This window comes from Belonocnema kinseyi, chromosome 9, assembly GCF_010883055.1.
Source record: "Belonocnema kinseyi isolate 2016_QV_RU_SX_M_011 chromosome 9, B_treatae_v1, whole genome shotgun sequence".
NCBI classification, from domain to species: Eukaryota; Metazoa; Arthropoda; class Insecta; order Hymenoptera; family Cynipidae; genus Belonocnema; species Belonocnema kinseyi.
Window position 1 is genome coordinate 96,199,948 of NC_046665.1, and position 13,786 is coordinate 96,213,733.

Consider the following 13,786-nt stretch of genomic DNA (forward strand, 5'->3'; position numbering starts at 1 on the left):
AAAGATGAAATAATTTTCAATGAAGTTTCTACCAAAATGCAGTACCTAAACGTACTTTATTGCACTCTAATATATTTCCCGAAGTTTCAGCTCGATATTTTAGTTACAAAAAAAGTTCTTAGGTTCAAAAAAACATTCAGCGAACTGAAAAACTGTGGTCGGTAATATAGGTATTTAGCTGTGTCACATGCCCTTAAATTGAAAATTTAACTTTTTCGGATTAAAATTTTTTATTTTAATTTGGAATTTCATTTGTTTGGTGAATAATAATTTTTTAACTTAAAATTTAATTATTTAAGTTTTAGTTGATAATTTATCCTTTTTAGTACAAATTAAATTTGTTGTTAAAAATTAAACTACTTCAGTTGAAGATTCATTGTTTTAGTTGAAAACTCTTATGTTTGGTTAAAAATTAATTTTTTAAACTAAAAATATTGCTATTCCATTTTTGGGTCAAATTTTTTTTTAGTTCAAAATTCAACAACTATTTGGTGGAAAATTCGTATTCTTTGATTACAAATCCAGTTTTTTTATTGAAAATTCAACTATTTATTTGAAAATTAACTTTTGAAAATTTAAATTCATGTGTTTGGGTTAAAAATTAAATGTTGTTTTTTAAACTCGTCTTTTTGGCTTTAATTTTCAACGCTTTCAGAGTGGCTGCAGGACCGTGAATTTTCTGAAACCGGGAAATGACAATAAATTAATTTTTTTAAGTTTATGATGCGTTGATAAAACGTTTTCAATATAAAGAATTTTAAAATTAAGTTTTCAACTATTAAAAATTAAATGAACTTTTAAGATAGTAGTTAAACTTTCAACCAAGAAGTCTTAACAATTAAAGTCAAGTATTAACAATTAAAAATTGATAATTTTACTACTTAGTTGAAAGTAGAAATACTTTGTTAACAAACATTTTTTTTTGCTTTGAAGAATAATCATTTTAGTTTAAAATTTATGTCTTAGATTGATAATTTTAGATATATTCTGGAAAATTCGTCATTTTATCTTCAAAATAGAATAATTTTGTTGAATTATTTTTCTTACTTGCCTTACAAATCTTTCTTGATTGAAAATTAATCAGCAAGTTTCAAGTATTTTGTTAAAAATTCAACTATTTGGTTGAAAGAGAACTTTTTTGTTTTTAAATTCATATAATCGGGTTAAAAATTGAATTGCTTTCAGAAATTTGTTCTTTTTGGCTTAAAATTTCAACAGTTTCGGGAAAATCCAACTGTTTGGTTAAATGTTTATCTGTTTGGTTGAAAAATTACTTTTTTGTTGCACATTCATATTTTTAGAATGAAAATTCAACTGTTTTGTAGAAGTATCTTTTTTTCTTTTCTTGCGAATTCAATACTTTGGTTGAATTTTTATTCTTTTTAACTGAAAAATCTCGTTTTTGTTAAAAATTCATCTTTTTGGTTTCAAAATTCATCTCTCGGTAGAAAATTCATTTTTTGTGTCTAAAATATGCAACTGCTTGGTTGAAAATTCTATTTGTTTGAAGTTCTTTTGTAGTTTTTGCTTGAAAATTCAACAATTTGATAGAAAAATCAACTATTTGGTGGACAAATTATGTATTTTATTGAAAATTAATTTTTTTGGGAAGAAATCAATTTTTGGTTAAAAAACAAGTGCTTGGTTGAAAATTTTACTATTTTCTTGAAAACTTGGCTTTTTTTTGTTTAAAAATTCATCTCTTGGTAGAAAATTAATTTTCTTGGTTAAAGATTCATTATTTTAATTGAAAATTCATCTCTTTTTGAAAATGAAACTACTTTGTTGAAAATCCTTTTTTGAACAAAAATTCAACTATTCCAGTACAAAAGTGAACTATTTTGCTGAAAATCGGTTTTGTTAAGAATTATATTTTTAATGGAAAATTCAACTATTATATTTTTTTAACGAAAATTGATATTTTTTTTATAAAAATTCCACTATTTGGTTGAAAATTAATATTTTGTTATTAAAAAAGTAAACTGTTTGCTTGAAAATTTATATATTTTGTGGAAAATTCGTATTTTTTGTAGAAAATTATCCTTTATGTTTAAAATTTCAACCTTGGGTAGATATAAAATTCACCTTTGGAAGAAGAATTTCAAAACCTTTGGAAGAACATTTTGAATTATTTCCTAAAATCTTTAAAAAGTGTGAAAGATTTTAAAACAAAATTTTGCCATATTACATAATTTTAGAACAAATGTGAGTAAGTTTAAGATATTTTCAAATGTTTTGAAACAATTCAAAAATAATTAAGACTTGTAGAGATTTTTTAAGAATTTTGTAAAGTTTCACGAAAATGAAAGACATTTTTTCAGGTTCCTCAAAAAAGATAAAATAATTTTTTATTTGAAAAAATTAATTTTAAGAGATTACTTAAAAAGATTTTGGAAGATTTCAAAAATAGTCAACGACGAATAGGAAAGATTTAAAGGCTTTTTTTTAATTTTGCAGAATAAACCAAAAATGCAGGAAAAATTAGAATAATTTTTAGAAATTAGAAGGTTTAGAAGGTCTGACAAGATTAAAAAATAAATTTTCTTATATTCGTGTGCAAATTTTAAATAAATTTTATTTCGTAAAATAAAATTTAAAGATAAAATTGAAAAAGGTTTTTAAACATAACAAACGACTTTCTAAAATATCTAAAAATAGTTTAGAAGATTACAAAGCAAAAAGTTTGGTGAGATTGTAAAATAAAAGCGAACAAACATTGAGTAATGTCATGAAATGTTTAGTAGAATTTAGAAGAATTTCGAAAGTTTTCAAGAGAATAAACAAATTTTCTTAAAATTCTGCGAAATTTTAGAAGATTGTAAGCGTTTTTTTTTTAAATTTTGAATGACATTTGAAAATTATTAGAAAAATCCGTGTCAGTTAAAAATATTTTCAGGAATTTTAGACGTTTTAAATAGATTATAAATATTTTAAAACTAGGAAACATTTTCGAAAATGTATCAAATATTTCTTGATTCCTTTCCAACTTCTAACAGTTCTCAACATCCTTTAAAAAGACTTTTTTCCCAAAAAAAGAAAGAATTCAATTCCAGTTGGAAGATTCTTCATTTTAGTTAAAAATTCATCAGCTTGATGGTTCAAAATTTAACAATTTCGATGAAAATTTCTCTTTTTTAATTGAAACTTCAACTTTTTCGTTAAAAATCCACATATTTGGTTAAAAATCGATTTTTTTGTAGAAAAATATCTTCTTCTTTGCGGTTAGAAATTCAAGTATTCCAGTTGAATATTTATCATTTTGGTTGGAAAAAACTTATTTTTTCTTTGGATGAAAATAAGTTTTTTTTGACAAAAATTTAACTAATTCCTTAAAAAGTTGTTTCTTTTTTTGCTTGAAAATTATTATTTATTTGAACTAAAAATATAGCTATTATTCCAGTTGAAATTTTCATAATTTTAGTTAAAAGTTCATTTCTTCGGTCGAACATTAATTTTTCTGACTAAAAATTTAATTATTCAATGTTTGATTGAAAAACGATATTTTTAAATTGAAAATTCGTCTAGCTGGTCAAAAAATCAACTATTCTAGTTAAATATTTATCATTTTATTTAAAAATTCATCATTTTCGTTTAAAATTTAAGTATTCCAGTTGAAGATTCATAATACTACTGTTTTGAAATTCATCACTTTGGTTGAAAATTGAACTATTTTGTTGAAAATCCGTTTTTTTGTTGTTGAAAATTAATTCTTCAACTAAAAGTTTAACTATTTCATTTTTTAGAAAAATATATATTTTTTAGTGGAAAATTGAACTATTCGTTTTAAAATTAATTTATTTAGCAATGTTTTGCTTTTGTCTGTTAAATAATATTTAGAATAAACATCATGAATTAAAATAATTGTTTACATTTTGCGAACAATATGAATATGATAATTTTAGTTGACCGGGAAAATGGAAAAACTTAACCGATAAATGACTGGGAATTTAAAATCGCCCGCTAAATCGCCACCGTAATAATACAACAATTAGTATTAAATAATAATTATTATAAGCATTCAAAGGTCAATCAGAAAAAACGTAATTTTTGACCGAGAAACGTTTTTTTTTCTCAAAATACTCTTATTTCTAAATTTTTTTATACAAATAAATTTTAGGTCGCTGGTTTAATGGAAAACCCGATACTGACGATTCATATGGGCAAATGGAGTGGCCCGATGGTAGAATGTATAAAGGACAATTTGCGAAAGGAGTCATAAATGGATATGGCACAATGCATAATTTAGCTCAGGGAATTTATCAGGGACAGTGGAAAGATGGTCAACAAAATGGCTATGGAATCATGAAGTAAGGAGACTAAATCACTGCTTTTTTAAATTAAGAGAAAGAGATTTCGAAAGGATTAAATTTTCTGTTTTAGGTACACGTGCGGAGACGTTTATGAAGGATACTTTAAGGACGGACTTCCCCATGGTCATGGAACTAAAAAAGAAGGTCATTTTATGGCTTCGGCTGCCTCTGTTTTTATTGGAGAGTGGGTCTCTGGAGTAAAGCAGGGCTACGGAATTATGGATGACATTAAAACGGGTAATTATTTTTAAAAATTTCAAATTTCAAATAACAAGATCTTTAATTGACAAAAATAATATCCCAAATTTAAAAATATCTGACACTTAAATTGACCGACTTCAAAACCGACTTATAAAATAAACGAATTAAGAAATTCCCACAAATATTTCAATTCTCGAAATTTAGAACTGGTGAACATAGTTCATTGATTATTAATTTATGAGATATTAATATAATTATAAATAAGGCTACCAATTTAATTAATCATTAATTATTTTCGGCAAATTTTAAATTTCGTCAAACTCAAATTTCAGAAATAGAAATATTTATGGGAATTTTACAATTCATTTATCTTATAATTCGGCAATTTTTTTTTTCTCGCTAATTTATGATTTTGTTATTCATGTTTTCGTTATTTTGTGTTAGTCCCGGATATTCAAACACTTTTTAAATATAGTGATCATTGACTAATTTTTTTTATCTTTGAAAACACTTATATTAATCGAAAATTATTTTTCAAAGTGCTGTAATAATTCCATGTTCAAATTAAATTCTGAGAATTGAGAACAAGAAAATAAGTATTATCATCGTGTTTTTAAATTTATGTAAATAGGATTTTATGAAATATTATGAAAAATTCGAGTCTTTTTAAAAGATGTTGAGAGCTATTAGAAGTTGGAAAAGAATCAAGAAATATTTTATACATTTTCGAAAATGTTTCCTAGTTTTCAAATATTTGTAATCTATTTAAAACGTCAACTGACACGGATTTTTCTAAAAATGTTCAAATGTCATTCAAAATTAAAAAAAAAAACCTTACAATCTTCTAAAATATCGCAGCAATTTTAAGAAAATTTATTTATTCTCTTGAAAACTTTCGAAATTCTTTTAATTTCTACTAAATATTTCTTGGCATTACCCAATTTTTGTTCGCTTTTATTTTGCAATCTTACCAAATTGAAACGTTTTGCTTTATAATCTTCTAAAGTATTTTTAGAAATTTTAGAAAGTCGTTTGTTATGTTTAAAAACCTTTTACAATTTTCTTTTAAAGTTCATTTTACAAAATAAAAAATTATTTAAAATTTGCACACGAATATAAGAAAATTTATTTTTTAATCATGTCAAACCTTCTAATTTCCAAAAATTATTCAAATTTTTCCTGCATTTTTGATTTATTCTGCAAAATTAAAAAAAAATGCCTTTAAATCTTTCCTATTCGTCGTTGACTATTTTTGACATTTTCCAAAATCTTTTTAAATAATTTCTTCAAATTAATTTTTTGAAATAAAAAATTATTTTATCTTTTCTGAGGAACCTGAAAAAATGTCTTTCATTTTCGTGAAACTTTACAAAATTCTTAAAAAATCTTTACAAGTCTTAATTATTTTTGAATCTTTTCAAAACTTTTGAATATAGCTTCAACTTACTCACATTTGTTCTAAAATTATGTAATATGGCAAAATTTTGTTTTAAAATCTTTCACACTTTTTAAAGATTTTAGGAAATAACTCAAAATTTTTTGTGATTTTTTTTCGATTTTCTCTTGAAATTCCTTACAAAACAATAATTTAAAAATTTTCCATGAATTTTTAGAACTTTTTTTCACACTCTGACAAAATTCAGTTTGCCTAAAAAATTTCTAAATCTTGAAAAATTAAAAAAAATGGTCTTAAAACACTAATACAAAATAAACCATTTTCTTGATATTTTTTAAAGAGTTTTAATTAATTTTGCACAAAAAAAGATGAATTGTCAACAAAGTATATACATTTTTAACCAAATAATTGATTTTTCAATCAAGAAGATTAATTTTCTATTAGAAATGACGAATTTTAAAATAAATACATACATTTTTAACCAAATAGTTGAATTTTGAACTAAAAAGATTAATTTTTTACCATAAAAAGACGAATTTTCAACGCAGAATATACATTTTCTACCAAAAAAGGTGAATTTTCAAAGAATTAAATTAATTTTTAACCAAATAGTTGGATTTTTAATCAAGCAGACTACTTTTTACTCGAAAATACGATTTTTCAAATACACAAATGAATTTTTAACAAAATAATTGAATTTTCAACTAAAAAAAAATTATTTTTCTACACATAATATGAATTTTCTATCAAAAAATAGAAATTCTTAATAAACTATATAAATTGTTTACTAAATAATTGATTTTTTAACTAAGAACATTAATTTGCTCTTATAAAAGAGGAATTTTCAACTAAAAAGATTAATTTTTTTATCATAAAAGACGAATTTTCAACACAGAATATAAATTTTCTACCAAAAAAGGTGAATTCTAAACGAAACATATACATTTTTAATCAAATAGGTGAATGTTCAGTCAAGAAGTATATTTTTTTACTAGAAAAGATGAATTTTCAAAGAAATAAATTAATTTTTAACCAAGTAGTTGAATTTTTAGTTTAAAAAAAATGATTTTTCAACCATGCATATTAATTTTCTATCAGAAAAAACAACAATATTTCAACTCAGAATATTTATTTTCCAGGTAAAGCACGGATTAACTACTCTATTGATAACTAAATAATTACATTTTCAACCAAAAAGATGATTTTTCAACACAGAATATTAATTTTTGTATCAAAAAAGAAGAATTGTCAATATAGTATATACATTTTTAACCAAATAATTGATTTTTCAATCAAGATGATTAATTTTCTATTAGAAAAGACGATTTTTTAAATAAATACATACATTTTTAACCAAGTAGTTGAATTTTCAACTAAAAAGATTAATTTTTTTACCAGAAAAGACTAATTTTCAACACAGAATATAAATTTTCTAACAAAAGAGGTGAATTCCAGACGAAATATAGGTACATTTTTAATCAATTAGTTGAATTTTCAAGGAAATAAATGAATTTTTAACCAAATAGTTGAATTTTTTATCAAAAATATTAATTTTTACCAGAAAAGACGAATTTTCAACATAAAATAAAGATTTTTAACCAAAAAGTTGGTTTTTAATCAAGCAGACTCCTTTTTACCAAAAATACGCATTTTTTCAACAAAAAAATGAATTTTTAAAAAAATAATGGAATTTTCAAGCAAAAAGATGATTCTTCTATACATAATATTAATTTTCTCCTAAAAAAGAGGAATTCTCAAGAAACTATATGAATTTTTTACCAAATAATTGATTTTTTAATCAAGAAGATTAATTTTCTATTAGAAAAGACGATTTTTTAAATAAATACGTACATTTTTAACCAAATAGTTGAATTTTCAACTAAAAAGATTAATTTTCTATCAGAAAAGACGAATTTTTGACATAGAATATTCATTTTTGACCAAAATAGTTAAATTTTCAACTAAAAAGAGTAATTTTTTTACCAGAAAAGACGAATTTTCAACACAGAATTTAAATTTTCTGCGAAAAAACGTGAATTCTAAACGAAATACATACATTTTTAATCAAATAGATGAATTTTCAATCAAGAAGTATATTTTTTACTAGAAAAGATGAATTTTCAAAGAAATAAATTAATTTTTAACCAAATAGTTGAATTTTTAACCAAAAAGATTATTTTTTGATCAGAAAATACGAATTTTCAATAAAGTACACACAGTTTTAACCAAATAGTTGATTTTTTAATCACTCAGGCTACTCTTTTTACTAGAAAATTCGAATTTTTAACCAAAAAGATGATTTTTCGACACATAATATTAATTTTCTAAAAAAAAGAGATGAATTTTCAATAAACTATATAGATTTTTACAAAAAAATGGATTTTTTAACTATGAAAATTAATTTGCTATCAGAAAAGAGGAATTTTCAAACAAATAGATACATTTACACCCAAATATTTAAATTTTCTACCAAAAAAGGTGAATTCTAGACGAAATGTAGGTAAATTTTTAATCAATTAGTTGAATTTTCAATCAAGAAATATATTTTTTACTAGAGAAGATGAGTTTTTAACCAAATAGTTGAATTTTTAACGAAATACTAATTTTCAATACAGAATATAAATTTTCCAACAAGAGGTGAATTCCAGACGAAATATAGGTACAGTTTTAATCAATTAGTTGAATTTTCAAGGAAACAAATGAATTTTTAATCAAATAGTTGAATTTTTGAACAAAAATATTAATTTTTACCAGAAAATACGAATTTTCAACAGAAAATAACGATTTTTAACCAAAAAGTTGGTTATTTAATCAAGCAGACTCCTTTTTACCAGAAAATACGAATTTTTTCAACAAAAAAATGAATTTTTAACAAAATAATGGAATTTCCAAGCAGAAAGATGGTTTTTCCATACATAGTATTAATTTTCTACCAAAAAAAGAGTCATTCTCAAGAAACTATATAAATTTTTTACCAAATAATTGATTTTTTAACTAAGAACATTAATTTGCTCTTATAAAGAGGAATTTTCAAAGAAATAGATACATTTTTTACCCAAACAGTTGAATCTTCAACTAAAAAGATTAATTTTTTACCATAAAAGACGAATTTTCAACACATAATATACATTTTCTCCCAAAAAAGGTGAATTCTAAACGAAATACGTACATTTTTAATCAAATAGTTGAATTTTCAATCAAGAAGTATATTTTTTACTAGAAAAGATGAATTTTCAAAGAAATAAATTAATTTTTAACCAAATAGTTGAATTTTTAACCAAAAAGATTATTTTTGACTAGAAAAGACGAATTTTCCACAAAGTACACACAGTTTTAACCAAATAGTTGGTTTTTTAATCACTCAAACAACTTTTTAATAGAAAATACGAATTTTCAAACAAAATAATTAAATTTTTAATCAAAAACATGATTTTTCTACACATAATATTAATTTAATAAACTATATAGATTTTTACAAAATAATGGATTTTTTAACTATAAAAATTAATTTGCTATCAGAAAAGAGAAATTTTGAAACAAATAGATACATTTACACCCAAATATTTAAAATTTCGACGAAAAGATTAATTTTTTACCAGAAAAGACGAATTTTCAACAAAGTACATACAGTTTTAAACAAATTGTCTGTTTTTTAATCAAGCAGACTACTTTTTACTAGAAGAGACGAATTTTCAAAGAAAGAAATGCATTTTTAACAAACTAATTGAATTTTCAACCAAAAAGATGATTTTTTTACACATAATATTAATTGTCTACCAAAAAAAGATTAATTTTCTATCAGAAAAGACCAATTTTCAACAAAGAAATTAATTTTCAAGCAACTAGATCGATTTTCAACCAATAAGGCTTATTTTCTACCAGAAAGGAGGAATTTTTAAGACCGAATATTAATTTTTTAACAAAAAAGAAGAATTCTTATAAATTAACATACGTTTTTAACAAAATAGTCGAATTTTCAATTAAGAAGATTAATTTTTGTACAGAAAAGATGAATTTTCAAGCAGAAAAATGAATCGTTCTACCAAAAAAGTTGAATTCTCAACCAAATACATATATTTTTGATTAATTAGTTGAATTTTCAATTAAGAAGTACATTTTTAACTAGAAAATATGAATTTTCAAAGAAATGAATGCATTTTTAACCAAATAGTTAAAATTTTAACCAAAAAGATGATTTTTCAATAAAGAATATTAATTTTTATCATAAAAAAAACAATTTTCGACTCTGAATATTTATTTTCTAGCTAAAGGACAGTGTCACCACACTATTTTTAACCAAATTGTTGAATTTTTGACAAAAACGCAAAAGATTTTTCAACAAAGAATATTAATTTTTTTTCAACCAAAAAGATGATTTTTTAACACAGAATATTAATTTTGTAACAAAAAAGATGAATTGTCAATATAGTATATACATTTTTAATCAAATAATAGATTTTTCAATCAAGAAGGTTAATTTTCTATTAGAAAAGACGAAGTTTTAAATAATTACATACATTTTTAATCAAATAGTTGAGTTTTCAACTAAAAATATTAATTTTTTTTTACCAGAAAAGACGAATTTTCTACACAGAATATAAATTTTCTACCAAAAAAGGTGAATTCTCAACGAAATACATACATTTTTAATCGAATAGTTAAATTTTCAACCAAATAGTTGGATTTTTAATCAAGTAGACTCCTTTTCACTAGAAAATACGAATTTTCAAACAAAGAATTAATTTTTAACAAAATAATAGAATTTTCAAACAAAAAGATGAATTTTCTACAAATAATATTAATTTTCCACCAAAAAACGATGCATTCTCAACAAAATATATAAATTTTTTACCAAATAATTTATTTTTTAACTAAAAAGATTAATTTCTTATCAGAAAAGATGAATTTTCAAACAAATACGTACATTTTTAACCAAATAGTTGAATTTTGAACACATAATATTAGTTTTCTATCAAAAAGATGAATTCTCAACCAAATACATACATTTTTTATCAAAAAGTTGAATTTTCAATCAAGAATATTATTTTTTCACTAGAAAAGAAAAATTTTCAAACAAAGAAATGAATTTTCAAGCAACTAAATGGATTTTTATTCAATAAGGCTTTTTTTCCACCAGAAAGGAGGAAATTTTAACACCGAATATTAATTTTCTAACAAAAAAGAAGAATTCTCATGAATTAACATACATTTTTAACAAAATATTCGAATATGCCGTGTAGAAAATTAATGTTTGTACAGAAAAGACGATTTTTTAAATAAATACATACATTTTTAACCAAATAGTTGAATTTTCAACTAAAAAGATTAATTTTGTTACCAGAAAAGACGAATTTTCAACACAAAATACATTTTCTACCAAAAAAGGTGAATTCTAAACGTAATACATACTTTTTAAATCAAATAGTAGAATTTTCAATCAAGAAGTATAGTTTTTACTAGAAAAGATGAATTTTCAGACAAATAAATGAATTTTTAACCAAATAGTTGGTTTTTTAATCAAGCAGACTACTTTTTACTAGAAAATACGAATTTTCAAACAAAGAAATGAATTTTTAACAAAATAATTGAATGTTTAAACCAAAAGATTAATTTTCTACACATAATGTTAATTTTCTAGCAAAATAAGATGAATTCTCAATAAAGTATATAAATTTTTTTACCAAATAATTTATTTTTTAATCAAGAAGATTAATTTTCTATTAGAAAAGACGATTTTTTAAATAAATACGTACATTTTTAACCAAACAGTTGAATTTTCAACTAAAAAGATTAATTTTCTATCAGAAAAGACGAATTTTTGACACAGAATATTCATTTTCTACCAAAAGAGATGAATTCTACACAAAATAAATACATTTTTAATCAAATAGGTGAATTTTTAATCAAGAAGTATAGTTTTTACTAAAAAAGATGAATTTTCAAACAAAGAAATGAATTTTTAACAAAATAATTGAATTTTCAACCAAAAAGTTAATTTTTCTACAGATAATATTAATTTTTCACCCAAACTTTTTTTTAGAAAAAAGTTAATTTTCTACAAAAAATACGAATTTTCAATAAAAATGCATGAATTTTCAGCCAAATAGTTGAATTTTAAACTAGAATAGATCAATTTCGAATTAAAAAGATAAAATGAAAATTTGGTTTCTGGTCGAGGATCAATTAATGAATTGATCAAAGGATTTGAAATATTTTAATGCATTTTTTCAAATTCGTTGGCATTTTCAAGATCTTTACAAAAATTTAAGATTTTAAAGTATTTTAAATATTTTAAGTTATTTAAAAGATTACACATAAATTTTTAAGGGAATTCAAAGGATTTGAAATATTTTAGGCTATTTTAAAAGATCCCAAGACATTTTCAAGATATTTGTACAATTTCGAGGTGAGGGATTTCGTAGGGCTTAAAAGATTTCAAGAGATTTAAAAATATTTTTTGTAATTTTATTTGGAATTCGACATGAATTCTTTTGAATTTATGTTGAATTCTTTTGAATTTTGCTAAATTCAGTCAATTCAATTAATTTGTTACAAGTTTTTGTTCAATTTATCTCAAAGTTTTTAAAACTCACATTAAAATCTTAGGCATTTTATCCGATTTTTCTAAATTCCCTTTATTTTTCTAATCTCATTTCAAACATACTTAATTCCATTAATTTTTTCATATTGTTGCATTGTTTTCAATTCACTTAAATTCTTTTTAAATTCAGCTTGATTTTTTATGAATTTAATCGAATTCTTCAAATTTCCCTTAAATTTCTTCAAATTGTTTTAAATTCTCGGGAACTCTTAAATTTATTTAATTCACTTGAATTCTTCTAAATGGAAATTTTTAAAAGTTTTTATCTAATTGATTCCAAATGATTTTAACCTCACCTTGAATTCTTAGGCATTTTATCAAATTATTTTTCTTTAAAATAAACTTAAATTTTTATTCATTCCAATTGTACGGAGATCAAGTTCTTTTTTATTCCAAAATTTTTTTTTCAATCCCTTTCAATTCTTTTGACTATACCTTCAATGTTTTTGAATATTTTATATTTAATATTTTATCTCATTGGGACTGTGAGGCCTGAATTTTAAATTATACATTGAAATTCGTTTTTAATACTTGACCAATTTTATGAAACAATTTTTTTTAAATTGGTGACACTATTTACACTATTGGCGATCTCTAAAGTGAGTCCGAGGCCTGAATAAATTTTCTTTCAGGTGAAAAATATATAGGATCTTGGAGTAATAATGCGAAACATGGCTGTGGATTAATCGTAACTTTAGATGGTATTTACTACGAAGGTGTATTTATGCAAGATGTTCTTACGGTAATTTTGTAACTTTATTCTAAATGTAAGATTATTTTTTTATTTTGATTTAAAAATAGTTATAGTAATTTTTAATTCCCAGGGCCATGGAGTGATGGTCTTTGAAGATGGTACAAATTATGAAGGAGAGTTCAAATCTGCTGGTATTTTTTGTGGGAAGGGAACTCTGACCTTCTTCAGCGGCGACAAGTTAGAAGGAAATTTAAGCGGAGCTTGGAACGAGGGGATAAAAGTGAATGCTACTTTGCATATCAAAAAAGCAAATGACAACTCGTTTAATTTACCTAAACCAACGTAAGTTTCTTAGAATTTCAGGGTTTTTCAATTTTTTTTTACTTCGTTATTTTTTTCTTGAAAAGTTAAATATTTTTAAATTATCAAAAATAAACTTTAATTCGTATTTAAACTATTGATTTCTAGTCTATAAGGGATACAATTTCTTAGTAATTTTGTAATTTATCTCATGCTTTTCTCATTTTTCTATATAAATGTGAACAGAATTAGACCTGAATAAGAAAATTGAACTATTATTGGTA

General features: G+C 22.8%; 1 protein-coding gene across 2 annotated transcripts in view; it reads left to right on the forward strand.

Moving 5' to 3' along the window:
- The window catches only part of LOC117179628 (alsin), a 70,299-nt gene that overhangs the window by 28,535 nt on the left and 27,978 nt on the right, over positions 1–13,786 (forward strand). For both annotated transcript variants that reach the window (XM_033371629.1, XM_033371630.1), the window contains 4 exons: positions 4,118–4,307; positions 4,381–4,547; positions 13,141–13,250; positions 13,333–13,544. In XM_033371629.1, the coding sequence (XP_033227520.1) occupies positions 4,118–4,307; positions 4,381–4,547; positions 13,141–13,250; positions 13,333–13,544 (679 nt within the window). The remainder of the gene's footprint in view (positions 1–4,117; positions 4,308–4,380; positions 4,548–13,140; positions 13,251–13,332; positions 13,545–13,786) is intronic.